This window comes from Struthio camelus, chromosome 27 (assembly GCF_040807025.1).
Source record: "Struthio camelus isolate bStrCam1 chromosome 27, bStrCam1.hap1, whole genome shotgun sequence".
In the NCBI taxonomy this organism is placed as follows: Eukaryota; Metazoa; Chordata; class Aves; order Struthioniformes; family Struthionidae; genus Struthio; species Struthio camelus.
Genome location: NC_090968.1, coordinates 7078548 through 7105105, shown reverse-complemented (window position 1 = coordinate 7105105; position 26558 = coordinate 7078548). Strand labels below are relative to the sequence as shown.

Here is a 26558-nt window from a genome sequence, read left to right as displayed (position 1 = left end):
AAATAGCAATCAAGTATTTATCAGTCTCAGGACATTATGTTCAGCTCTTTCCTGGCTTACCTCAGAGCAGGCTGTTTCTCAAGGCTGCCCACCACATGTGATCAGAGGCATCCAGAGAGATGCAAAGGTCAGTCCCGTGCAGCACAACCCTAGTCTATTACTGACCTGGAATCTGCAGGGCTCCCTCAGGACATCAGCTGGCTGCCAGCCTGCAGGGCACAAGGTCAGAGCACTCCCAGCTTCAGGCATGCTAGGAGCCCATCCAGATCACTTCCAAAATACAGCCACTGTTCCCAGAAGCACAGCTGAAGGCTCCTAGAGCATCTGCACTGCTTGGGAGCAGGCAGGTGCTGCAGTGACCCCAACAATTCTCTAAACCAGCCTTTTCAGTGGTAATTTGCTGCAGTCATTCCCAACTGTCTGCTGCTGAGATAGTCTGGTATTTTGGCTACAGGCAGGTCCGAGTTACACAATCTTACACACAGTTCCTCCTTAAAGAAGGGCGACTTTGAGACATCTTAATTACAAAATGACATTTAAAAGTTGTCAGGGTTTATTATCTTGTCACACACAGTAATGACTCACTTAACATGTTGTAACCAGAAGGGTAATAGTAGGCCGAGATCTTCCCTTCCCCTGTGTATTGTACAGAGCCATTGAGTATGGTATTGGCAGTGGAATACCAAACTTGCAGTATGTGAAAGGACGTTACAATTAAAAAGTGGATTTTTTACCCAAGGGACCTGAAAAAGCATTTCCAAACATCCTAATGTTTAGGGCTGCTCTATCACATTGTTCTCCTGTTTATACCTGTCTTTTTCAGTGGCAGAATTCACAGAGTTCCAGTCTGTGTTCCTATTTGCATACAAACCATCACAGAATAGCTCTTCATGACAGAGAAGAAACTGTGTGATGTGACATTCCCTTGAGCTGCTGTGCTGACTGGGCTGCCAGCTTGGTCCCTTCCTGCAGCACTTCAGTGCAGCTACTTGAGTGCACTTAAAAGCAAACAAACAAACCCCAGAACAATACACAGCAGTCCTCGTGGCAAGGGATGCAAGCTGAAAACACACACAGCAGTTGACAAGCCCAGAGTCTTGTTTTATGGCTGCAAACTGCAATGCCTCTGTGACAAAATTTGACAAGCATTCCTGCTGTTTAAACAACTATTGTGGCTCCAGGAGGTACCTAAAGATTGGGCCTGGTATTGGGAACTTTATTCTGTACAGTGATTTTCCTCCTGCTGATGAAAAGCATGTGGACACCCACAGAGACCTCTACAGTGGTAGAGTACTTCAGTTGGTGCTGCTTTTCCATAGCCTGGAACAAACAACTAGGCTGCTGCTTCAATCCTCTCCTCGTTTGTCCATAGCCAATTTATTTACTGGGGATGGGCTTTTTTTTTGTTTTTTTTGTTTTAAATGAGGGTTTATTGCTTTTTCATTATCAATAGTACTTAAGAGAAAGAATTGATATTTAACAGAACTAAAACTCTTTGAGAACTCAACAACAGGCTGTGTGTTGTGATTGATATGCTTTCACAATCCCTTTCTTTCCAGTTTTTCCAGAATGGCCTGAATTCTGTGGACAGCTTCTTTCCTAGCCTGCCGAACGCTGTCCTGGCCACCAGTCTCTATAGAATCCAGTTCCAACAGCAACTTGGTCAGCATCTCTTCCAGAAGCCGGTAGGATTTATCTGTCTTTTTCCCTACAAATTCATCCACCTCTTGTTCTAGTTGTTCAGCCTCCTCCGTAACATGTAGGATTCTCTGAATCTCTGGTGGGATGGCTGCAGAATTTGTTGAAGACTGGTCAGCAGCTTTACAGCCTGCCTCCTGATTCCCAGCCGAAAGCTTCCGATTTACATTGTCATACATTTGGGGCTGTGCACTGTATTGCACTTTGGAGTTTGAAAGGGATGGCTTGGCATTGAATGGAGTCGGCTTGTGATCATTCATTGTCCCAGAGAGCTGGTGATTGACATCAGAATAGTAGTTCTGCTGGTTTGCACTTTGCTCAGGTTTATCATAAGCAGTATCCTGCAATCAAAAGCAAAAAATCTTTAGGTGCCTTTCCCCTAATGCCAGTTTTTTTTAATCTCTCCTCTTGCATTAAAAAGGTGAGCAAGAAGAACCCGAGAGAGCTGGGAGGCAGGTAGCACTGTGACTGCCTTGAGGTGTTTGTGCCTAGAGCGTGGGGCAGAATGGGGTTAAGCATGACATTACTAGGGATCTGGGCTGCATTTTCTAGAGTGTCATGCACCATGATGTCATAATATGGGAATGGTGAGTCACCGAGTACTCATTACACCTGAAGAGGGCAAATGCTGAATGGATTTTGGCAAGAGCCTATTTGGATGTACTGGAGGTGACGCTCCTCTGCAGGGAGCACAATTTCTAACAGTTTCCAGATAGCAGTAACCCCTGTCCATGTAGCTACATCCTCCAACAGGGCTCTGCCAACACTGCTGCCTTGGTACCAAACCTCTGGGGAGCCATTTAATTCTTGATCAAACCCAAAGGAAGGGGAGATGAACCACCCCCCACCAAATGCATCACTTCCATGTATTTTTTGCTTTAAAAAATAAAAAAAAATCCTTAGAATACTTGAGTCTGCAAACTGACTCAAAGATTAATCGCACACCTCTTCACTGGGGGATTTCTGACAGCGTTAGCTGCTTCAGAGAGAAGTATTAGACAAGAGAGACCAGGTCTGACCCATTTCAAGCCATGCCCTGGAAGGTCAGTTATCTCCAGCACCTTTCTGGAATTACAGCTCCGGATTTTGGTCTTCAGTACACAAATACTTCTGCTTTGTTTCCGCGTAACAGAAGCCAGCTGCAGCCACAGAAAAGGGCATTCCCAGGAGACAAAACCAGCTCTTGAGGAAAGCAGCATAATTTAAGAGATTAACCGCAGTCAGGATGCGGCAGGCACACAAGCTGTAACAGGCCATCAAAGCATCAACTGTTACCTTTGAGTCCTGAGTGGGAGGACAAGGAGCTCCACTGCCAGTCCAGGACGGATGCGATTCGGAGATGAACGGGTTCCCATGTGCCGAAGCAGCAGGCCACGCGTAACGCGGCTGCATCCCGTAGACTGCAGAGGGAGCCCACGATTCCTCCTGGGGTCTGGGCTGCGGTGCAGGCCCCTGCGGGGTAATGCCTGGGTTGGCTTCTCCGTAGGGATACTGCGGGACAGGCATTCCTGGAGTCTGGAGGAAGAGGTAGGGAAAACAAGCGTTACCCCCAAGTCATTTTCAGTCAGCCAACAGAAATACATCCTGATTGCTTCAACCCTCCAAACAGCTCTGGGAAGAGCTGCAGTCAAACTCACTACCTGGTTTCTGCTTTTCTAGCCTATAAACTTATAGGCTTTGGAGAAGAGGGTGATTACAAGTTTTTATAAGAATGGGTGGGCTAGTTGTTCAAGACATGAAAGCTATTTAAACGATTTAAAGCCCAACTCAGCACAACATAAGCAAGTCCAAACACCCAGGGATCCATCAGGGGAGACACTCTGGACTTTTCCCTCTGCTGGGGCCCAGTAAAACTTCTCACATGGAACCAAGCACGCTCTGAGCACAGGAAGCTGAATGGTTGTCCCAAAACCAAAGTCAGGCTTACTGCAGCAGCCCAGGGCCCAGCTGGAAAGTTGCTCTGGCCAGGGCCTGCCTCTTACCTGTGGCGGGGAGTACGCAGGAACTTGCTGTTGCCTGAGAGAGGAGCCTTCTGCCGGGCAGTCTGGTGGGCTGTAGCTCCAGGGAGGAGCAGGTGATGGCGGCCTGTACAAGCCTGGGGACTCCGCAGGGTAGGGAGTCCGCGGTGGCCCGGAGGAATAGTAAGCTCGTGTTTGCGGCAGGCCGGCGTAATGCGGAGCAGAGCCGGGAGCTGAGGGGTATGGGGTGCCATATGCTCCATTCGTGTAGGGAGAATCCACCCCCTGGGAAGGAAGAAAGAGGTAAAGCGGAGGAAGCATGATGAACACAGCGCCGGGCAGAGGGGCTCAGCTCTGGCAGAATGGCATGCACAGGGCCTCATCTCAGGCCTGGAGCCAAGCTTCCATGCCAGATGCCCACACCACCCCGGAAACATTGCTGCAGGAACCACACTCTGTTCCCTCACCCAGGACTTTCAGCCTAGCTTCCCATTAAATAGAGCATGGCTTTTCATGGTGGTGGAAGGCCGAGAAAGCAGACACAGAGAAGGGATTTACAGTACTCCATCAACAGGGGCTTGCTGGGAACCAGCTAGCTCACAAGACCATTTTCCTCTTGCATTTTCCTCCTTCCTTTTCTCAAAAAATGTGGGTATCTCTCAGCACTCTCACAAAAGCTTTACAAACGTGCAGCCAAAATACCTTTGTGTGCATCTTCTGTCCTTGCCTCTAACAAACACCAACAATAGCCTTTTCCCACTTCAGCTGCGGATTCTCGCTGAAGAAAGGCAAGCTGAGCCTTCCCCATCTGTTCTCTGTCCTGGCATCCTGTCCCTCCTACTCAAAGGCATCACCAGGGCTCAGCACTGGTCCCCATCTCTTTGCAGTCCAAAGAGAACTCCACTAAGGACACAGACCTCCAGCAGGCAGCATCTGGCCTGCTCGTCCCATTTTTGGGGATCAGGCCATAACTGATTCAGTCAGGCCGATTCAGTCTGTGCCATGCTCCAGCTTTCAGCTGTTAGATTTAACTAGGTCAATTTAGTCACTGATTGAAACTGATTGGTAGATGAAAAACGCTCCAGGGAAGTTCATTTCCTTTTTCAATCTACAAACAGAAACAATCCAAGATGACTAGATCTACTCGCCTTGAGCCTAAGGAACAAGGCAGTCGGATCACTAAGCTGCAGATATGGCTGCCGCAGTAGAAACAGTCAAATTTGTGAGAACTTTTTATAGGCAATATCTGTATGTCCAGAGCATTTATGGTAATTTATTTGAACATATTTGAGTACTTAATTTATACTGAACATAAGTGTCTGAGCTATGGTAAGACGGAAGCTCAAGTGTTAGCATTTCAGCAGCTCACTGACAGCTCCCTAGTAGCTTTGGGCTTCAGTTCTTTGCCTGTGAGCTGTTTCATAAAGGAGAGACCGGATCACCTGCTCCAGGACTTAGAAACCAGCTAAAGCAAACCTAAACGTCACATAGAATTAGAACAAACCATAGTTACGTCTGTACAACCAGCAGACGACCTCTTTGGAAAGAGTAAAGCCCTTTTCTTTGCACGATATTTGTGCAATGGTCCCTAAAAAAAAAACACTACTGCTGCATTCAGAACAACAAATAATAAATCCCAGGAAGAGTGAGTCACGGGACATAAAGGGAACATGTAAGCTTTTTTTCCTCTTCCTCTCTTCCTGCAGCAGGAGCAGCTAACTCGTGCCTGCCCTCTACCTGGGGTCAGACACGTGATGTAAATCGTGCCATCCTGCAGACTGCCAATTCCTTCCCAGGGATGAGGTTGACCGTACACATATCACTGTCTGTGCAGCTGACATCTTTAGTTTGCTGTGCCTTTAGGTGTCGGGCATTAGATTCCCGAGTTCCACATTCACATCGGAGAACAGACAATTCTGTTTCTCGATAAAGAATCTATTAGTTGGGACCAGTGTATGCATTACATGGTGATTCCCAATTCTTACCAGTCATCTCCTGGCAGCAGACAAATCAAGGATGGCAGCGTTGCCCCAGCAGTCTCTTCATTAAAAAAATATATATATAACTTAAAAATTTCACCTTGACCTGGATATTAAGATAAAACTTTCTACCCTGTTCATCGTCTTCCATTTTCTTCAATTAAAAACACCTGCCCCAAACCAGCAGAACGGGAGACCAGATTCTTATTTAATGCAAAATGGTTTGCACATGAAGCTACAAGACCATTAAAAAAAAAAAAAAAACACAGTTACACTTAAAGACATAAGACATGAACTTAAAAATCCAGACAGTCTGGCACAGCTAGATAACATTATGATTCAGCGTCAAGAATGCTTTGAAAGTAACAGGTAATTTCTGGGTAGGGTAGAATCTTCAAGTTGGTCCTAACACTGCTCATAACTAGATGGCAGAAGAACGAATCTGTTTATTTCTGTGAGCTGAGAAGATTCAGAGGCCACCCACGCGCAGAAGGGAGCACAGGAGTTGCAGCAACATTGAGGGCAGACAAGGCATCTCACCAGCACGTAGCCGTGGGGGAGAGGACAGGGAGAGAAACCCGCGGAGCAGACCGAAGTGCCGCCATCCGGCAACGAAGCACGCTCTCGCTCCAAGCCCTGCTAACTCAAGGCGAGCAGGGCATTAGAGCCACGGATTTCCCAGCTCCAGCTAGTCACATCGCCTCTCTGCCAGGCCCCTCCTCTAGGCATAAGGCAAGAATGAGATCCGTGAGATCTCAGAGTCGTTTGGGGTCATTTCTCCAGTTATGGACGGGGGGGGGATCTGTGATGGGTGTCCGCAGGCTATGGACCTGACAGTGCTTTGTGCAGGAAGGGCCGGGAGCTGTCACCGCTTGCAGCACGCCGTTTGCTAGGGCGTTCCCGAGCGGGCTGCTAGCCTCCGTTCAGTACTTTGAAGCGCCAGTGCAGAGCATTACTGGAAGCTCCCGGAGCAAGGGGGAAAGGGCAAAGGGAGCCAAACGCCCTGGGACGTCTGCCGTGGGAGGCAACCGAGAGTCCCGGCTCCCGCTTCCAGCTCAGCCGGTCTCAGCCCCAGGCCTCCAGGCGTAGCCAGGCCTCAGCAGACACCTCGGGTTTCGAGGGAACCACGAGGGGAAGGTTTTCCTCGCCGTACCTGGCCTTGCCCGTCAGGCGCGGAGGGACAGGGGCTGGAGGCGTAGGCGGTTGGAGGCTGCGCGGCCGCGCTCCAGTAGCGGGGCGCGTACCCAGGGTACGGTGTCTGCTCCTAGAGGGCGGAAGGAAGGAGACTCGCTTTCTTGTAGCGGCGAGCGGGAGGCCGCCCCTTCCGGGAAGGGGGGCACGGGCGAGAAGCGGCGGCGGCGGCCCTGGCGCGCGGCGACCGCCCCGACGACAGGGCGCTCCGTGGCTGGCTCGCAGCGCTGGCGCCCGCCCGCCTGCCTCGCCCCCCGCCCGCTTCTCCCTCGCCGACCCTCCCCGGCGGCTCCCGGCCCCCGCCGCCCGCCGTTACCTGCGCGCCGCCCGGGCGCTCCCAGCCGCCGCCCCCCGCCGCGGCCGGCGGGCAGTAGGACCCGGGGGGCCACGACGGGCCCTGCGCGGCGCCGCGGCCCGGCGGGCACCCGCGAGGCTCCATGGTGGGCGCCGCTGGGGCCGCTACCGGGCCGGACGTCGCCGCCGCTACCGCGCCAATCGCCTCGCGGCGCGGCCGCAACACCCGCCAATGGGCGGCGAGCGCCCGCGGATATCCCGCCCGCCTCTCCGCCGGCAGCCAATGGGATGAGCCCCAAGGGCAGCGGCGGCGCCGCCCCCGGCGCGGCTTAAAGGGGCAGGGGCCGCGGGGGGCGCACCAGGCACCGGCGCCCCTCGCCCCCGCTCCCGCCCGCGGCAGGGCGGCCTGGCCGGGGGCGTGGCCGCGACGAGGCCCCGCCCAAGAGCGGGCGTGGCCGCGACGAGGCCCCGCCCGGAGGCGTGGCCGCGGGGCGGTTCCGGCGGCGCATGGCGGCGCTTCCGCTCGGCGCGGCGGCAGCGGCGGCACCATGAACTACATGCCGGGCACGGCCAGCCTCATCCAGGACATCGACAGTGAGTGTCGGCCGCCGCCCTCCGCGCCGCCCCCGCGGGGGGGAGACGGGAGCCCCCGGGCGGGGACCTCGTGTCGGGCGGGGGAGCCGCGGGTGGGCCCCGGCGTGGGGCGGGTGAGCCCCCCAGACCCCGCCGTGGGCACCGACCCCCCGTGGGTCGGCTGAGTCCTCTAGGGAGCCTCCTGTGGGCCTCCCCGGAGCCCCCCCGTGGGCACTGACCCCCCGTGGGTCGGCTGAGTCCTCTAGGGACCCCCCCGTGGGCCTCCTCAGACCCCCCCCGTGGGCACTGACCCCCCGTGGGTCGGCTGAGTCCTCTAGGGACCCCCCCGTGGGCCTCCTCAGACCCCCCCCGTGGGCACTGACCCCCCGTGGGTCGGCTGAGTCCTCTAGGGACCCCCCCGTGGGCACCGACCCCACGTGGATCGGATGAGTCCTGTAGGGAGCCCCCTGTGGGCCCCCTCAGAACCCCTCCGTGGGCACCGACCCCACGTGGGTCGGCTGGTTCCTCTAGGGACCCCCCCCGTGGGTACCGACCCCACGTGGATCGGATGAGTCCTGTAGGGAGCCCCCTGTGGGCCCCCCAGACCCCCCCCCGTGGGCACTGACCCCCCGTGGGTCGGCTGAGTCCTCTAGGGACCCCCCCGTGGGCCTCCCCAGACCCCCCCCCGTGGGCACTGACCCCCCGTGGGTCGGCTGAGTCCTCTAGGGACCCCCCCGTGGGCCTCCCTAGACCCCCCCGTGGGCACCGACCCCACGTGGATCGTCTGAGTCCTCTAGGGAGCCCCCCCGTGGGCCTCCCCAGACCCCCCCGTGGGCACTGACCCCCCGTGGGCTGGCTGGTTCCTCTAGGGACCCCCCCGTGGGCCCCCCAGACCCCCCCGTGGGCACCGACCCCCCTTGGGCTGGCTGAGTCCTCTATGGAGCCCCCTGTGGGCCCCCCATACTCTCCCCCGTGGGCACCGACCCCCCTTGGGCCGGCTGATTCCTCTAGGGAGCCCCCCGTGGGCCCCCCAGACCCCCTCCGTGGGCACCGACCCCATGTGGGTCGGCTGAGTCCTCTAGGGAGCCCCCCCGTGGGCCTCCCCGGACCCCCCCGTGGGCACTGACCCCCCGTGGGCTGGCTGGTTCCTCTAGGGACCCCCCCCGTGGGCCCCCCAGACCCCCCCGTGGGCACCGAACCCCCTTGGGCTGGCTGAGTCCTCTATGGAGCCCCCTGTGGGCCCCCCATACCCTCCCCCGTGGGCACCGACCCCCCTTGGGCTGGCTGATTCCTCTAGGGAGCCCCCTGTGGGCCCCCCAGACCCCCTCCGTGGGCACCGACCCCCCTTGGGCCGGCTGATTCCTCTAGGGAGCCCCCCGTGGGCCCCCCAGACCCCCTCCGTGGGCACCGACCCCATGTGGGTCGGCTGAGTCCTCTAAGGAGACCCGGGTGGGCCCCGGCGTGGGGTGGGTGAGTCCCCCAGACCCCCCCGTGGGTCAGCTGAGTCCTCTAAGGAGACCCGGGTGGACCCCGGCGTGGGGTGGGTGAGTCCCCCAGACCCCCCCGTGGGCCCCGACTCCCCGTGGGTCAGCTGAGTCCTCTAGGGAGCCCCCCCGTGGGTCCTGGCATGGGGTGGGTGAGCCCCACGTGGGTCGGGTGACCCCCCCCCAGACCCCTCCCGTGGGCCCCCGCTCGGTGGCCCTGGGGCTGCCCCCCCGCTGGGGCAGCGGTCAGCGCCGCCGCGGCTGAGCGGGCTCTGGGCTCTCTTTCAGAGAAGCACCTGGTGCTGCTCCGGGACGGCCGCACGCTGATCGGGTACCTGCGCAGCATCGACCAGTTCGGTACGTGTCGCCGGCCGCGCTCGGCTGCTTTCGCCGCTCCGTTTGCGGGGCGGTTGGGGGGGGGGGGGGGGTTGGCTTGGTCCGCGCTCAAACCTTGCTGCCAGCCAGGAGAGGAGCCGGCGCCTCCTGCCCCACGGCAGGAGCCGTTTCTGAGCAGTCCGTCCGCAGCCGGGGCACGCGCGGCACCGAGCTGTTTCCTGATTTTTGGATATGTTTCCAGAAAGAGCTTTAAAAACACTGTTTGGGGTTACAGAGAGAAAACAGAGGGGGGGACGTTTAGGTGGTTTTCTCGCTCGCGATGCGCCGTCTGCGCTCTGCATCAAACCCGGGTGTCCTTACTGGCGACTCGGCAGCCCTGAACGTGGTTTGTGCTGCCGCTCTGGCTTGTCGCTCGCCGCAAGGAGGAGCCAGGCCCCGGCGGGCAGGGTGCGCGAGGGGACGGGGCAGGGGACGCGTGGGGCTGACAGCAGGGTCCTGGGCCGGCGGTGAACTTGCAGGAGACACCAACGCTGGGGCTGTGCGCGGAGCAGAAGTTCAGCCGCGCTGCGCCTCTCTGCTAGGGCCGTTGGCAGGTGGTGCCTCTCCGCCCGTCCCCCGCTGCGTAGCGTCAGGACAGGGAAAATACGGCTGGCTGCCGTGTGAAAACGCAAGCGGAGTTTTTTGGTTCTGGCCCGAGTGAAGCTCTGCCGCTGTCTCCAGCCCTGCGGCCGTGCTGCAGCAGCTGTTTGGGCTCGTCCTCTTGCAGCGTTCGAGGGACCGGTCTCCAGGTGGAAACGTTTGCACCAGCTCTTCCTGAGAGTAGTGGTTTTTGCACGTTTGTGGTTCTGCGCGAATGCCCAAATCTGGCAAATTCCCTACTCTTTTCCTCCTCCTTGCCCCCACCAGAAAGGGCTTTGCAGGGGTGAGGCACCTGCCAGAGGATCCTCGTGGCAGAGCAGAGGCCTCTGAATCGGGCTGCGCGGCGCTAGGTGAGATCGGGAAGGCTGTCAAGGGAGCCGCACGCTTGCGTGTTTGGCTGAAACAAGGGAGAGGCGAAGAGTTTAGCCTGGACTTGGCGCGATCCAGGGCAAGTATTAGTTGTGTGTTCAGGGTCTGCTCTCCCTGTTCACTTAAACAGGAGTAAAATCAGCCCACGGTCTGGGAGCCTGGTCGCAGCGTGGGCTGTGTCTGGGTCAGGCAGACAATGCTTTTTGCATGTGCCAGTTGTGAGCAGAATTACATATTTCCTTGACTAAAAACAATCTTAAGTTCTAATGAAAAAGGTGCTTGCTGTGCATAGAATGATATGATTTGAAAGTCAAGCTTTAAAGCTTGTTTGTGTTGTGTTTTAAAAATTCACTTAGGTGTTCCTCTTCTATGGGAGCTGGCATTGTAAACATCCTTTCTGAGCATGTACCCCCTCTTGTTTATGCGAAGGGTAGCTGCAGGGTTTTTTTTTCCGGATTAGGCAACTTATTGCAAAAAACAGATTTACGAGGTCTCTGGCTTTATAGATAATGCATCTAACCTTGGTTGCTAATTGGAGAAGTATCTGTTCTCTGTCAATCACTGCGGTTTAAACAAATACATCAGATGTGATTTGGTGGTTTACTGAAACTTCTTGTAAAAGCTGTGTGGCTGTTTCCCTCCCCTCTGCTCCCCTTCCCTTCCCCTCCCCTCTGCTTCCCTTCCTCCTTCATGATTTTGTCAGATGTTAATTTGATGCTCTAACTTCTCTTCTTGTGAAATCAGCATTTGAGAAGTATCTCTCAACAGCCTGGGATTTTTGTGTTTTATGTCTGTGCTTAAGATAAAACGTCTTAGTCCTTGCCCCAGAATCTACGGCACCAAAGATAACATCGTTTTCCCCTTGGCCCTGACTCTCATGCTGTCAACACATGGTGTTTGGGTGAATAGCAACCCTATCAACAGTTTGAGTTTCCTGGTTCTGTTTCCGACGCTGCTGCTGCTGCTTCTCCCTGTTCTGAGCTTGCTTGTCCCATCTCTGTCCTGTGTGCACAGGCCGTAAGAAGGAGTCCCTGCCCTCAAGCTCCTGTTCTGCCCATGCTGCAGCTCCTAGCGCAAGGAACTGGGGTTTCAGCTGCTGCCTGGAGGTGGCTGTGTCGATTGCTAAAGCTGAAGTGCAGCAGCCGCGTTTCAGTAGGGGAGAAATCTGGTTCCTTTCATGGTCTGGTTCAAAGGATCTGCCAAGAAGCAGTGGAGGTGCTTATCAGTGACCATGCCATCTCAGCTGTGGGTGTGTTGCCTGGCTCAGATGAGATGTTCTCTTTAGCTAGAAACAAAGTGAAAGATGGATGTTTTCTTTTTCTCTTGATCGCTGCAGCAAACTTGGTGTTGCACCAGACTGTGGAGCGCATTCACGTGGGCAAGAAGTATGGGGACATCCCTCGAGGCATCTTTGTTGTGAGAGGCGAGAACGTTGTTCTGCTGGGGGAAATAGTAAGTAAGCAGCTCTTTCTGCCTGGCTCTCTTGTCTACTGCTGGCCTGGAGCAATGGCTCAGTTGTGGTCCAGGGTTAAATAGCTGGTGATATCTGTAGCTACAATTACTCCGAGCAGCACTGCCAACGGAGCTGGGTCTCTCCAGCCAGAGACAGCATGTGGATTTTTTCTGTTGCTCGTGGCTGAACCAGTGTCTGCTGTGAAATATTGCCACCCTCCTGCTGGAGAAGGCCGTGCAGGGAGAGTTATGTAACGCTCAGCGCTGCTTCTTGGAACGTGCCTTGAGGTGTTTGAGAGAGGCTGAAGTGTTTGAGCACGTACTGTTCCTGCAGTATAGAAGGCATCGTTTAGTCCTAGCTGGCAGTCGGGCTCATTCTGAGTGCATCCTACCAAAAGTGTCCTAGTGTAGCTGAGTGCATGGGAATCAGGTGGGAAGGGTTGCAGCCGAGACCCCTCTCCCTTCAGCTGTGAGTCGTCTTGGATGATTTGGGGGTAAAGAAGACACTCGGAGCAAAATACGAACTGGTGAGTGAGTGCGTGCCTGGAGGAGACCTAGAAAAGCCCTGGCCTGCATGTGGCATTGCTTGAGGGTGTCATTAGTGGCTGGCTGTGGAACGGTCACCTCCCTGCTGCTGCATACTAAAGGACACTGTTTGACATGCATTCAGGAGGAGTCAAGTACTGTCTAATTTTTTCTTCACTTTGGCCCCCTTGGGTTACACTCAGCTTGGCTGTTCCGCAGGAATCCCCCTCTCCCTTGGACTCCTGTTTTCAGTTTTTCCTCCAGTTGCATTCAATCAGGGTTTCTAGGGCCCTTTTCTCAATGTGGTTTCCTGCCCACGTTTCCACCTTCGGGGTGCCTGCAGCACCTCCCTGTTGCATCGCATCTGGCTCTTGACTGGACTATGGGAAGATGTGTGGGCACAAGCTGCCCAGACCCCACCGCAGTCCGGCTGCATGGCTCAGCTCCTCACCTCAGGAACTGTCCCACTCCAATGACTTTGGCAAGAGAGATCAAGCCAGTCATCTTTGGTACAGCAATGCCACCCCTTCCTGGGGGCACAGAGCCTTGCCAGTTGTTTGCAGGAAGCGCTCGGATGTCACAGAAGTCCAAGAATGTAGGGTTGGTGTGTTAGCACCCCTGTGGAGATGTGAGTGCAGATCTCCACCCTGGACCTTTGCAGTCCAGGTCCACCCAGCTGCTTCTAGCCCCCTCAGACCGGTTCTGCCTCTGGCCAGCGTCATGTGAGCGATATGCGCTCCGCAAAGATGAAACCGGCCTGGGCCTGAGTGTTCCCTGCAAGCTGAGCAGTTTCAGGAAAGCCTCGCGAGCAGAGCTTCGGGTCTTGGATGTAGCATCTGCTTTGCGATGCTAAATGGCCTGTTTCTCTTGCAGGACCTGGAAAAAGAAAGCGACACACCTTTACAGCAGGTCTCGATAGAGGAGATCCTGGAGGAGCAGCGGGTGGAACAGCAGGCCAAGCAAGAGTCAGAGAAGCTGAAAGTGCAGGCGCTAAAGGAGCGGGGCCTTTCAGTCCCGCGGGCAGACACCCTGGACGAGTATTAGCTGTTCTGCCCCTTGGACAGTTTCCTGTGAGGTGGAGCGAGGAGTGCTTTATGATTTGACCATGTGTTGACAGATCTCTTTGCAAAGGCTGTTTTTATTTTAAGATTGTTTTCGATGACAGATAGCTGTTAAAATCATGCCTTTAGTTTCTCTTCACAAGACCCTTGTTGAGGAGTGAAGGTGTTTGATTATCCTTTAAGGTAACCAAATGCTCTGGTGTGAGTAAGAGTTTATGTTGTTCAGGAGGCAAATCACTTGATCCTTTTTTTATTTTTTTTCCCCCTTCTTATGTGACTCTGAATGAGAGCGTTCCTTGACATGTAAATAAATCCTCAATCTCAACAATGTCGGTTTTGCCTGTGTTTGGGATTTGCTGCGTTCTCGTCTTTCTGGGTTCTGGATGCTGGATCATGGGACAACCAACCTTCTGTTAGTCTTGAGTGGAGACTTATGCCCACTGTCCTCCCTGCCAGGGATGCTGTGAACCTGGGGGTGCCCAGGATGGCAAAGAGAGCAGGGCTCTTGAGTTTGGCTGTAGGTTGTGCTCAGTACTAGTAAAAGCTTAGGTCTTGCTGTAGTGACCTCCCTCTGCCCAGGGAGGGGAGCAGGACCTCTTTGCACCGTGGTCGGGTACCTCCTGCCCCCCGCAAGAGTGGGAACGCTTCTAGGCTCCCCATCTGCTCTGCAGGTCGTCAATGCTGATACCTGCTCCCATCTGAGCAGGCCTCAGCAGCTGAGCTGAGTCCACTAATGACCCACTAATTGTCAGACCTGTCTCACCTGAGCTTGGCACAGCCCCCTGGGGCTCTTCCCCTTGCAGCAGAACCAGCCCCACTTCCTCTAGCGGCATTTCTTAAGCTTGGTGGGTTGATGATGGTGGCAGAGGCTCCAGAAGGTGGGAGATATTCTTGCTGTTGAGTTTGTTCTGATGCTCTTGGGTGTCTTACATCATCATTAAAGTGCTAAAATCTAAGACAGCTGCCTTTCTACACCAGATGGTAGCAAACAGCAAAAGCAGTGGTTGGTTTTGGGCAGCTGCCAGGCTGTGGAGCCTTGTACGTAAAGACACTTCAGGCCAAACTCTGTAAAGGCAAGAAGGAAGAAAATTACTCTGTGTGTAGAACAGACTCTCTGTGAGACTGAAGAGCACTCCTGAAGGGAAGGAGCATGTGCAGGCCTCTCTCAAGTGCTGGGCTCCAGCAAAAGAGAAGTTGTGAGGATTCAGATTGAGAAGGTTGCCTCCAAGAGCAGGTTTTTGCTTCCGACAGCCAATTTCTTTCAGAGCGGTGGGAAAGTGTGACGAGATCTGCTTTACCCAGTAGTGCAAATGTTTAGTACGAACAGGTTTCATTGTAGCCCTCCTGAAAAGCAAGCAGCCAACATGAACATAGTGATTACCTTCCTGCTCTTGTGTTAAGCTTGGCCTGGAAGTATGAGAGTTTGAGACCGTCCCCTTCTCCCAGGGTTGGATAGGCAGTCCAGAAGTATCATTTTTCCCATGGCCCATCAGTTTGTTCCTGTTGAATTTGGAGAACATACCTGCTAACATCTGCTCTGCTGCTGTTGTCTACTTCTGCACTGTGCTTTATAGGCTTAAATGGGATACTTGAGAGTTTGGTCACGTATAAGGCATAAACAGAAGTAAATGCACTGGGCAGACTGGGCCATTTCGATGGGGGCAGCGCGTAGCACAGGCGATGCGCTTGTGGGTAGGCTCAGCGGAGCCGGCACCGGTTGCGAACCGTGCTGGCGCCTCGGGCAGAGGTGGCCGAGCCCCGGAGCTGGCCCGGGAGCTCTGCGCCACAATCGGCACGGGAGGCTCCTGCACCTGGAAAAAATGGTGTGGTGGTGGTGGTCTCCCAGGCCTGCTAAAAGGCCTTGGCTGTTGCTGCAGTAGCAGCGTGGCTCCCGCGCTCCGGAGGGTTTCTCCTGCTCTGCCGGTGGTCCGCAGTGCTGCGGGGTGGCAGGACGCGTTGGAGCGAGGGGAGGGGAAGCGCTGGCGGGGGAGGCAGATGCGGGCCGTGGGTGTCTGTGCCGTCCCCGCCGAGGTGGAGCGTGCGGAAGGCGAAGCTCGGAGCGGCTCCGTGTCCTTCCCGGCCCGCTCAGGTGCTGCTCGCTAGGGGAGCCTGTGCGAGGGGTGTCCCGCCCGGGCTGGGGACAGCCGGGGGGCTGAGCGGAGCCACCCACCTTGAATACCTGGGGGAGGCTGAGCAGAGCCCCTCCCTTGAAATACCTGGGAGGGGGGCTCAATGAAGCCCCCACATCTGGAATAGCTGGGGAGGATGAGCAGAGCCCCCAATATGGGACTTTGGGGGGGGGATTTAGTGGAGCCCCCACATCTGGATGGGGCTTGATGGAGCCCTGGCATCGGGCACGCGAGGAGGGGCTCGACGGAGCCCCCACGTCTGGACGGGGCTTGATGGAGCCCTGGCATCGGGCACGCGAGGAGGGGCTCGACGGAGCCCCCACGTCTGGACGGGGCTTGATGGAGCCCTGGCATCGGGCACACGAGGAGGGGCTTGATGGAGCCCCCACGTCTGGACGGGGCTTGATGGAGCCCCCACGTCTGGACGGGGCTTGATGGAGCCCTGGCATCGGGCACACGAGGAGGGGCTCGATGGAGCCCCCACGTCTGGACGGGTCTCACCTGGAGCCCCCACGTCTGGACGGGGCTTCGGGGGGGGTCTCACCTGGGGCCCCGAGCGCTGCGGGGGCGCCCCCGGGCGGCGGGCTGCCGCGCTGCCCCCTTACGTAAGGCGCCGCCCGCGCCGTGACGCCGAGGGGCGGCCCGTGACGTCACGGCGGTGACGCGTCGGGGGCGGGGCGGGGGCGGCCCGCCCCGCCGGGGCCGGGGCCGGGGCCGGGGCAGCGGCAGCGCCGGGCATGGTGTGCGGGCGGCGGGGCTGCGCCGCGGCCCTCCCCGCGCCATGGAGCTGGAGAACATCGTGGCCAACACCGTCCTGCTCAAGGCCCGCGAAGGTACCGCCGCCCCGTCCTGCATCCGCCTCCCCATCCCGCCCCCCCACCAGCTCCGTGACCCCATCCCCGTCCCAGCTCCTCGTGTTGGTCCCTGTTCCAGTTGTCCATCCCGGCTCCGTGTCCCCATCCTTGTCCCAGCTCCTTGCCCTGGTCTTTCTCCTGGTCCCCCATGCTGGCTCCATGTCCCCATCCCTCTCCCGGCTCCGTGTCCCCATCCCTATCCCAGCTTCTCGCCCTGGTCTCTCTCCTGGTCCCCCATGCTGGCTCCATGTCCCCATCCCTGTCCCAGCTCCTTGTCCTGGTCTCTCTCCTGGTCCCCCATGCTGGCTCCGTGTCCCCATCCCTATCCCAGCTTCTCGCCCTGGTCTCTCTCCTGGTCCCCCATGCTGGCTCCATGTCCCCATCCCTGTCCCAGCAACTTGTCCTGGTCTCTCTCCTGGTCCCCCATGCTGGCTCCGTGTCCCCATCCCTATCCCAGCTTCTCACCCTGGTCTCTCTCCTGGTCCCCCATGCTGGCTCCATGTCCCCATCCCTGTCCCAGCTCCTTGTCCTGGTCCCCATCCCAACTTCCCTGTTCCAGCCCCCAACCCAACTCCATATCCTAGTCTCCATCCTAGTCCCCATCCCCGTTCCTTGTCCTGCTCCCTATCCCGGTCCCCCATCCTGCCTCTGTGTCCGTATCCCCATCCCAGCTCCACTTCCTGCTCCCCACCCTGGTCCCCCCTTATCCCAGTCCCCACCCTGGTCCCCCCGTCCCGGTGCCACGTCCCAGCACACCCGCCCTGACGGTGCTGGGCCGCAAGGGCACCCAGGGAGCCAGGAGGAGGCAGCGACCCCCAGCCCGGCGGGCGGCCGCGGCGCGGGGCTCCCGGTGCTCCTCTCCTGCCGCCGGCACCCTCCTACGGGACTTACTGAGCGCAGGCGGAGCAGGGGCTGCGGGCCGAGCCGCGGGCACGTCCCTCTCGCCCGCCCCGCCGATCTGCCCGCGACGCGGGGCCCAGCGTTGGAAGAGCCCGCGACTGCCGGCAGCGAGCCGGGCGGCCGCGGCCGGGACCCGTCTCCGCGCCGGAGCGGCTCCGTCTCTCCGTGCCGGCAGGATGTGTCTGGTTGGGGATGTAGCTCGCGCTGAGCGAAACCGCTCGTGCCAGGACAGCTTATTCCAGCCCGGTCTGAGCAAAATAAGCGCTGCCAGGAAAAACACAGCCTTACCGGTGTGCCGGTGGAGTCGGGGTTTTGTCGGCGTAGCTGTGTTGGTTTCGAACCGCGCTTGCGACTGGTGTGGTTGGCGGCAGTTTGCAGGGGGAAGTCTAAAGGCTCCGAGTCTCCAAATCCCTTCTAAAAACGGAGCACAGAAATGGTTCACCGAAGGAACTTGGGGACCTTTGTTTGCTTTTGGTTTCCTGCAGAAAATTGCAGCCCTTATTCCTAAACCTTTGTAACCAAAAAGCAAACAGCAGCTGAGGGCGACCTGCAATCCTCCTAAAGCCCGGGAGAGAAACTGATCGTTTCGGGGGAGATCCCAATAGCAAACACTTTTATTTATTTTTTATTTTATTTTTGAAAAGCCCTTGTCTTCTAAAGGCCTGATTTATTTACCCACGTTGCAGTCGTTTCCAGCAGCGCTGGCCGGTGCTTCGCGTGCTCGATAAGCCCGGGGGGCAGGAGCCGCTGCCCTCGTCGGCGTGCCCCGGCGGGCGCCTCCGCGCCGGGAGAGGGAAGTTTGGCTTCTGCAGCTCGTTTGTTTTTCAGCCGAGGCTGGCCCAGGATGTGGTGCTGCGGCGAGCAGCTCCGTCTCCGTCGGGGATCGCGCGGTGCTCCTTTCGCATCCGACACGCAAACGCTGCCGCGCAAAACCCGCTCCGCGCCCGCGCTAGCCGGAGCGTCGTTTGAGCCGGGGCCGGTCGGAGGTGGGAAAGACGCGTGGGCCCTGGGGGCAGGCGGAGAGCAGCCCTGGCAATGCCTCCTGCCGGTAGCCGCTGCAGCGGGCGAGGCAGCAACTTTGAGACCTCGGGCAGAAAATGGGTTAAACGCAGTGCAAAACGACTGGGAACCGCTCGGTGCCGGAAGCAGGGAAGTGACTCCGGCGTCTCCGCCGCTGGAGCGCCAGGCGACGGCTCGGTCTCGGCGCCGCTCTCCCTGCCCGAGCCATCGCGCCCGGGGCCCGGAGCAGCCAGCTGCCCCTGCGGGACGGGACAGGACGGGACAGCACGGCGCGGCCGGCGGCCTGCGCCCGGGCCTTTCTGTGCACGCTCGTGCCGGGCGGCTGCAGCGGCTCCGCTGCAGCTTCCGGCCGGCCGGGCACCGGGAGCCCCTCGACGGCAGCCTGCGCCGGACGCGCTAGGAAGGAGGGTCGGTGCGGCCCTCGGGCCGGCGGGGGACGCGCTCCGGGGCCGCTCGGTTTCCCTCTGCTTCGAGGCCTCCCGGCCGCTGCGGCACCTGCGAGCCGCGCGGTCTTCCTGCCTGAAAGCGACAATTAATTCCCCCGTGGGCCGGCGCTGATGCCGCCGGGGCAGCGCGGCGGGTCGGTCCGGCTCGGCGCGGGGGGAGCGGCTGGCAGAAGCGCCTGGGGCAGACGGCGAGGGAGCTGCAAGCACCGAAGACGACTGAGTGACTGTTACGGCTCTGTGGCCGTTCCCGTCGGGGCGGAGCGCGGCCTCGCTCAGGCTTTTGACGCTGATTCACGCAAGCTCGGCCGAGGGCAGAGGGGGGACCCCGCGCTGGGTGCGGGAATCATCGGGGAAGCCCAACCGGCCGGTTGTCGCCGCTGTCGAAACGCGGAGAGATAGCGACGCGGCTGGCGCTGGTCCGCGTCCCAGCACCCGCGCGCGGGCGCTGCTGATGACCCCGGGCCGGGGAGGCTGCGGGCTCGCCGCGCCGCGGGGCTGCGAAAGACCCTGGGCGCGCGGGCGGATGAGCTGCGAGCAGCGTGGGAAAGGCCCCCGCCGCCGCGCGCTGGAGCCCCGCGTGCCTCCGGGGTGCTGCTGCCGCAGGGCGACGGTGGTCCCCGCGCCCGGGGGGCGGGACGCCGGGTGCCGATCGCGCACAGAGGGTGCCGGGCAGCTGCCGGGGGGCTCCCACCGCTGAGCCCGGAGGCGCGTTCGGCCCCGCGCCCGTTCCTGCCCGCGCGGCGCTGGCGGCGGCTTCCTCTCCCGGCAGCTTTGTTGGAGCGACGCCTCTCCCCGCGCGCATGTCTCGCCGTTCGCTGCGGGGGCTGCTTTCCGCGGGGGAACAGTCTTATTTTGCTTGCCACCCAAACGCCGGTTGCACGGCTCCGCTCCCCGCCGACGCCGCCGGGGCCTCTGTTGTTAGAAACGTTAAAAGAAGCTGGCGGCTGCTCGCCTGCCCCGACGGGCCGGGCCGGGCCGCGTGCCCCCGGCTCGGCTGACTCACCGCCTGGGCGCGACGGCTCGGCGCCCGCCGTGAGCTTTGCAGGTGGAGGCTTCTTCGCCCTCGGCGCGCGCGCGGGCTCGTCCTGCTCGTCCTGCTCGCTCGCTCGCGCCGCTCTCGGCTGCGGGTGGCTTTGGGACGGGCGACCAGCCCCGCCGCCCGCGCTCCTCCCTCCGCCGGCCCCGGGCTCCCCCCGGAGCGAGGAGGCCTGGGAACACGCCGGTGGGAGCGGACCTCTCCGCTTCCCCTGGCCCCGGCCCCCGGCGAGGTCTGCGTTCCCGCACGGCGCAAGAGAAGGGGAAAATTTGTGCAAGGGCCAGCGGCGCGGTTTCCTGCCGGCCCGAGCGGGACGGGCAGAGCGACGGCACGTCCGGCTCGGGGCCGCGGCGCTGCGCCGGACGGCAGAGGAGGGGCCGGGGCCGGGGAGAAGGGAGCGGAGGCACCTTGCCTTCGCCCTCCCGTCTCTGCTTTTTGGAGAGCATCTCCCGGGCTGCGCGCCGTCCCGGCGGGGGCCTCCCTTCCCGGGCCGCACCGCGGAGCCGGGGGGGGCTCTTGCTTTGGGTGGCTCAGCGATGCTGCCCTGCCCCGTCCCTCGAGGGGGACGCCTGGCTGCAAGGTGGGGTGGCCGCTGCCCGCTGGCGTTGGGGCTGTTCGCGCGGGAGGAAGCGAGCTGATTACGGCAGGAAGCCGGCGGCCCCCGAGGAGCTGCGCAGCCCTGCGCCGCCCCGGCCCCGCGTGCCGCTCGGCGGGGCGATGCGGAAAGCAGCTGTCTACGAGGGGGAGGGCGCGGGGCCCCTCCGGCACGGCCCCGCGGGCCGCCCTCCGCGCCGCCGTTCGGGCTGAGGCGTTCCCCTCCGCAGGCAGAGCTTTCTCCGAGGCCCAGGCAGAGCGTGACGATGGGTTTAATTTTATTTTTCCGCTTGGTTTTGGATTAGCCCGAAGCGCAGGGGGTGTCCGGCGTTTGGCCAAGCGGGTGAGCGATGGTTTTAGGGGCTTCGTGTCCCCGGAGCCCCCGGAGACCAGCAGCCGTGGGACGGAGGGACAAGGGAGAGAGCCGCGAGCCGGGCGGCTCCGCTCCGGGCGGCTGGGAAGGGGCCGCTGCTCCCGGCTCCGCGGCAGAGCCTGCCCGCGCCGGGCTGGCTCGGGGACCCCCCTGCCGTCCTCGCTCCCCGTTGCCCGGAGCGTGCAGGGGGTCGCTGCCGTGCCCCGTGTCCCAGCGTGACCTTCTCCTCCTCCCCGTCTGTTTGCAGGAGGCGGCGGCAAGCGGAAAGGCAGGAGCAAGAAGTGGAAGGAGATCCTCAGGTTCCCGCACATCAGCCAGTGCGACGAGCTGCGGAAAGGCCTGGGTGAGCGATGCGCCCCGTGCCCGCCCGGCAGGACGGGCTTTGGGCAGCCCGGGGCCGCGGTGGGAGCCAGCGGAAAGGGCTTGCAGGGCGGCTCCTGCGCTCGTGGCGGCTTTTTGCACCGCTGGCCTCGGGGACCAGCAGGCTGCTCCGCTGCTTCGTCCCTCCGCGCCAGGCTCGGGGGAGCACCGTTGGGCGGCGATCGTTTCCCGCGGTGGGAGAGCATTGGAATCGGGGCGGATGGGCGCGGGGGTCGCGGGACCGCTGGCTGCCCCCAGGGAAGCTGCCGCACGCCTCCGCCTTCCCTCGCAGAGAAGGACTACGGCAGCCTGTGCGAGAAGCAGCCCATCGGCAGGTTGCTCTTCCGGCAGTTCTGCGAGACGCGGCCGGAGCTCCTGCGCTGCATTCGCTTCCTGGACGCCGTGGTAAGGGACGCGGCCGGGCGTCGCGGGTGGCAGGGGAGGTGGCGCGAGGCCCCGGAGCAAGCGGGGCGGCTGGGGGGAGCGTGCGTTTCGGCCCCCTCTGAAGCCACCGCGCGGAAATTCCACGCGGATGACGGGGAATGGAGACGTCGGCCCCTCTGGGGAAACGGCGGCCTGCTGGCCTCCAGGCCCCTAGGTTCCCTCCATCTCCTGAAGCTGCCTGGTGCTGGACATGCTGGCAGCCCAGCACGGTTCGGGTTTTGCCCTGGGTCGTGCAAGAGAAATTCGGCTTTTTGTCTGAGCAAGTTCAAAATTTTGACCTGAAATCCATGTGCATCTGCTGTGATTTACCCTGCTGCCAGAAGGCAATTCCAGATGCTGTTTAATAGGAAACGTAAGCCTCATAAAACGATCCGTGTTTCCCATTACCGAATTGTTTATGCAAGTGGCCGGTGCATTTGCTCTGCCCGGCGGGGTTGGTTTTCCCAGTGCTGCTTTCGGGGGCGAGGGAGATCCGGGTGGGTGCGGGGGTGCAGCTGGCTCTGCCACGGCGCAGGAGCACGCGGGGTTTGTCGCTGCGTGTACGTGGGCTCGAGGCGTCCCGGGGCAGAGCCCAGGCAGCTGTGCAGGGCACTAATGGGAAACACGTGCTTGTAAAACAGTCCATGCTTGTGGCGACTCTTAGAGCTCGTGGACAACTTTTCTTTCTTTTTTGGCTTTTGAATAAATAAAATTCCCCAGGTGGCAGCAGGTCTGGGTTTGGCAGCGCGGGGAGGTGGCAGAGCCAGCTCTGCGTGCAAGACGCTCCCTTTTCTTCCACCAAATCTTGTGTTAGCTAGCGAAATTCAGCAGTGTGTTTCAGTACTTCTTGCTTCCAGCATCCTTCCTGTCCCGTTCCACCAGATGTAAATCACTTTTGATCCCCTCCGGGGCTGAACACGTGCGTGTGCGTGCCCGCGCATGCGTGGCGCCGGTGCTGCCGGCTGCAGGAGCGCGCTCTGCGTGCCGGGCCCCTGCCAGGGCTGTCGCGAGGCTGGGGCAGGGAGACAGCAGTCAGCTCCCACCTTTTGCTCTCTTGGCAAACTCCTCTCTGAGTCGGGTGGGAGACGTTTCAGGAAAAGCTGCCTCGCTGGCGCGTGGGGAAGAGCCGAGGCGGGCTGGCCCGGCGCTGCCTGTCTGTAACAGCCTCCTCCCCTGTCCCCCCAGGCGGACTACGAGCTCTCCCCGGATGAGAAGCGCAAGGAGATGGGCGAGGAGATCATCTGCAGGTTCTTCAACCAGCAGGTGCGTCTGGGGGACGTTTATCCCCCTAGGCAGCTGGACCGGGACAGGGTAGGACGGGATGGGGCCGGGGTGGTGCAGGGTGCACGAAGCTGCATCCTTGCTCCCGGGGCTCCCTGGTGCACGCTGGCGCGGGCACCCCGGGAGCTGGGACCGTGGGCTGCCCGCGGAGCCGGGCTGCGGCACCGGGGCGCGCCGGGCTGGCTGGTGGGGAGTCACCCGGGAGCGCTGCAGCAACCGTGGGCACAGGCGGCAGGGTTTGGCTCACGCCTCTATCTCGCTGCCCGTCTCTCCTTCGCCGCAGTCCCCGGATTACCTGCCTGAGATCAGCCGGAGCTACATCAGCCAGTGCGCGGAGAACCTGCAGAAAAGCCCCTGCAAAGACCTCTTCAGCAGCTGCCTGCAGTGAGCGCCCTGCCCTGCCGCACCCCTGCCGCCGCAAGGCGAGCGTCCCTCCGGGGCGACGCTGACGGTCCCTTTCCCCCCGCAGCCCTCTGCATGAGTACCTGAGCCGGGCCCCCTTCTCCGACTACCTGGACAGCATGTATTTCGACCGGTTCCTGCAGTGGAAGTACCTGGAAAGGTGAGCGCGGGCGGGCGGGGGCTCAGCGCCAGCGCGGAGCCGGGGCTGACGTGCCCGCGGTCGTGCGTTTCAGGCAGTCGGTCACCAAGGACACGTTTCGGCAGTACAGGATCCTGGGCAAAGGGGGCTTCGGAGAGGTAGGACGGCGCTGCCGCGGAGGCCCCGGGGCTGGCAGAGGCTGTGCCGCCACGGTGCCGGCCCCGCTGCCCGCTCACCCCGCTGCCCGCGCCCCAGGTGTGTGCCTGCCAGGTGCGGGCCACGGGGAAGATGTATGCCTGCAAGAAGCTGGAGAAGAAGCGGATCAAGAAGCGGAAAGGGGAGGCCATGGCCCTGAACGAGAAACAGATCCTGGAGAAGGTCAACAGCCGGTTCGTGGTGAGTGCTGCGCTCCCCAGCTCGGCGGCGGGGCGCGAAGGAGCCGGTCCGCGGGGCCGACCGGCGCTGTGCCGATGCAGGTGAGCCTGGCCTACGCCTACGAGACGAAGGACGCGCTCTGCCTGGTGCTCACCATCATGAACGGCGGGGACCTGAAGTTCCACATCTACAACATGGGCAACCCCGGCTTCGAGGACGAGCGCGTGGTCTTCTACGCGGCGGAGATCTGCTGCGGCCTGCAGCACCTGCACCAGGAGGGCATCGTGTACAGGTGAGGGCGGCGCGGGCGCGCGGCCGGCGGGGTGCCGGGCTGGGCCGCTCCGTGCTGAGCCGGGCGCGCGTCTCTCCCCGCAGGGACCTGAAGCCGGAGAACATCCTGCTGGACGATGACGGTGAGGAGAGGAGCCGTGCCCGCGGGAGCCGTCCTGGCTCCGGAGTCGGTCTCCGCGCGCCCCCTCCCCGTGTGTCCCCGGCCGGGGGGCTGTGCCCGGGCTGGGCCGTTGCGCGGGGCAGGCTGTGGAGCAAGCAGAGGTGATGCAGGGCTCCTGGCTGTGTTTTGGGGAGCGCGTGAGGAGCACGGTGGGGGGTGACATCCCTGGGATAGGGGCCCTCCAACCCGCCGCCCTGCCGCAGGCCACATCAGGATCTCCGACCTGGGGCTGGCTATCAAGATCCCCGAGGGCGAGAGCATCCGGGGCCGCGTGGGCACGGTCGGCTACATGGGTGAGTGCGGGGGCAGCGCCGGCGGGGCTGGCCTCGGGGGTCTCTGCAGCCTCAGCCCGGCCGCGGGAGGGCTGGGCGGGTGGTGCGCGGCCCTGACGGGTTTGGGGCTCTCGCTCGCAGCCCCGGAGGTGATTAACAACGAGCGCTACACCTTCAGCCCCGACTGGTGGGGCCTGGGCTGCCTGGTGTACGAGATGATCGAGGGGCAGTCGCCCTTCCGCGCCCGCAAGGAGCGGGTGAAGCGCGAGGAGGTGGAGAAGCGGGTGCGGGAGGACCAGGAGCAGTACTCGGACAAGTTCAGCCAGGACGCCAGGGCCATCTGCAAGGTGGTGAGTCCAGGGGCAGGGCCGGGGCGTCTCCTCGTGCCCAGCTCCTCGCCGTGGGGGCGCAGCCCCTCTCCTCCCGCCGTGACCGTGCGCCCCCGTCCCCTCCCCAGCTCCTGACCAAGGACCCCAAGCAGCGGCTGGGCTGCGGGGCGGACGGGGCAGCCGAGGTGAAGCGACATCCCTTCTTCAGGACCATCAACTTCAAGCGCCTGGAGGCCGGGGTCACGAAGCCGTCGTTCGTGCCGGACGTAAGGCGTGGGGCAGGGGGGCGGCCGCGGGGGTGGTGATCCCGCGTCGCCCGGCGAACGGCTGTTTCGGGTCCCGCAGCCCCGGGCCGTGTATTGCAAGGACGTGCTGGACATCGAGCAGTTCTCGACGGTGAAAGGCGTCAACCTGGACCAAACCGACGACGACTTCTACGCCAAGTTTGCCACCGGCAGCGTCTCCATCCCCTGGCAGAACGAGGTAAGGGGAGGGCAAACCCCCGGGGCCGCCGTCTCGGTCGCGGCCTCCGGTGAGCCCTGCCCTCTCTCCCCGCTCCAGATGATCGAGACGGAGTGCTTCAAGGACCTCAACGTGTTTGGACCGAACGGGACCCGCTCCCCGGACCTGGACTGGCAGCAGCTGCCCGAGCCCCCCAAGCGCAGCCTGCTGCAGAGGCTCTTCCGGCGCCACGTAAGAGACGGGGGGCTGCGCGGCTTCGCCGTCCCCCTCGCTGCTCCGCCGAGCTGCCTAATCGCCCGCCTCCCCGTCCGTCTGCCTGCCTGTCCCCCGCAGCCGGCCGACTGCGCCGTCGGCAGCGACGCGCGCTGCCCGCCGCCGGGACCTCGCGCCCTGCCGGCCCCGGGCGCTCTCGGACGCGGAGCGGAGGCCGCCGGGAGCGCCGCCACGCTCGCGAGGTGGGACGGACGCACGGACCGCTCGGCGGAGGGCGGGGGGAGCCGGCCGGGAGGCGATGGAGGGGCCTCGGGTAGGGGCAGAGCCCGTCCCCTGCCCTGCGCGGGTGCCGGCACCCCCGGCTGCCCCCCGGCCGAAAGGGGCAGGGAATAACTCTTCTCGCCGCGTTGGAGCGCGAGGAGCGCCGGCGTCATCTTATCCACGCGCGACCCCGGGGCCGGGGCACGCTGTGTTTTCATCTGCGGTCGCCAAACAGCACCGCGGGCAGCCTTGGAGCCGGGGTCCCGCCAGCTGCCGGAGGGGCTGTAACGCGCCGCCCCGCGGGGGCCAGGGGCAGCGCCGGGGACCTCCTCGTCCTCGTCCCGACCTGCGTCCCCCGGGCGCCGGCGACAGCCTCGGCCCTCCCTGCCTGAGCCGCTGCCGTCGCCAGAACGGGAAACGGGCTTAGGAGTGGGAGTTTGGCGACCTTTTGGCACGTCGCTGCTCCCTTTTGGGTGGAGGGGAGGTGCCGGCTCGGGCGCCGGGCGAAGCAGGTCGGCGGCTCGTGGCGCGAAGGGGCCGTAGCGCCGCCGAAACCCCGCGGGGACGTTGGCGTGGGCGAGCGCCACGGCGGCTTGGGCCTCGCCGGGCGGCCGGGGGCAGAGCGGGGCCGTGTGCTCGGCGCTGCGGCCGCCTGGGGCAGGCGGCGTGCGAGGGGCCG

The 26558-nt window shown here is 61.4% G+C and overlaps 2 protein-coding genes across 8 annotated transcripts; one reads left to right on the top strand and one right to left on the bottom strand.

Moving 5' to 3' along the window:
- Nucleotides 1-518: 518 nt before the first annotated feature.
- Nucleotides 519-7280, bottom strand: BAG4 (BAG cochaperone 4). 4 transcript variants are annotated; one of them, XM_068920972.1, is made up of 5 exons: nt 7143-7280; nt 6789-6899; nt 3681-3941; nt 2974-3213; nt 519-2039 (listed from the first exon to the last, which is right to left on the bottom strand). In XM_068920972.1, exons 1-5 carry the CDS (start codon nt 7263-7265, stop codon nt 1539-1541), a joined length of 1236 nt encoding a protein of 411 aa, XP_068777073.1. In that variant the 5' UTR covers nt 7266-7280; the 3' UTR covers nt 519-1538. The 4 variants fall into 4 exon arrangements, with proteins under 4 accessions (XP_068777073.1, XP_068777076.1, XP_068777074.1 ...); XM_068920975.1 differs by lacking the exon at nt 7143-7280 and adding an exon at nt 2760-2880 and having other exon boundaries at nt 6789-7070; XM_068920973.1 differs by lacking the exons at nt 6789-6899; nt 7143-7280 and adding exons at nt 2760-2880; nt 6176-6377.
- Nucleotides 7281-7572: 292 nt separating this feature from the next.
- LOC138062402 (G protein-coupled receptor kinase 5-like) lies at nt 7573-26460 on the top strand. Of its 4 annotated transcripts, XM_068920477.1 has the most exons (17): nt 7573-7714; nt 9466-9534; nt 21159-21254; nt 21564-21676; nt 22880-22957; nt 23259-23359; nt 23445-23537; nt 23611-23674; nt 23772-23912; nt 23993-24183; nt 24267-24304; nt 24546-24635; nt 24756-24964; nt 25072-25209; nt 25289-25426; nt 25505-25636; nt 25739-26460. In XM_068920477.1, exons 1-17 carry the CDS (start codon nt 7669-7671, stop codon nt 26009-26011), a joined length of 2010 nt encoding a protein of 669 aa, XP_068776578.1. In that variant the 5' UTR covers nt 7573-7668; the 3' UTR covers nt 26012-26460. The 4 variants fall into 4 exon arrangements, with proteins under 4 accessions (XP_068776578.1, XP_068776576.1, XP_068776575.1 ...); XM_068920475.1 differs by having other exon boundaries at nt 24756-24961; nt 25505-26460; XM_068920474.1 differs by having other exon boundaries at nt 25505-26460.
- Nucleotides 26461-26558: the final 98 nt, after the last annotated feature.

Coding starts and splice junctions, on each gene's coding strand:
- BAG4 (XM_068920972.1), bottom strand. CDS start 7,265: ATGGAGCCTCGCGGGTGCCCGCCGGGCCGCGGCGCCGCGCAGGGCCCG. Junction 3,942..6,788: donor CGCCTGACGGGCAAGGCCAG/GTACGGCGAGGA, acceptor CTTCCTTCCCAG/GGGGTGGATTCTCCCTACAC. Junction 2,040..2,973: donor CTCCCACTCAGGACTCAAAG/GTAACAGTTGAT, acceptor TTTTGATTGCAG/GATACTGCTTATGATAAACC.
- LOC138062402 (XM_068920474.1), top strand. CDS start 7,669: ATGAACTACATGCCGGGCACGGCCAGCCTCATCCAGGACATCGACA. Junction 7,715..9,465: donor CCTCATCCAGGACATCGACA/GTGAGTGTCGGC, acceptor GCTCTCTTTCAG/AGAAGCACCTGGTGCTGCTC. Junction 25,210..25,288: donor AGCCGTCGTTCGTGCCGGAC/GTAAGGCGTGGG, acceptor CGGGTCCCGCAG/CCCCGGGCCGTGTATTGCAA.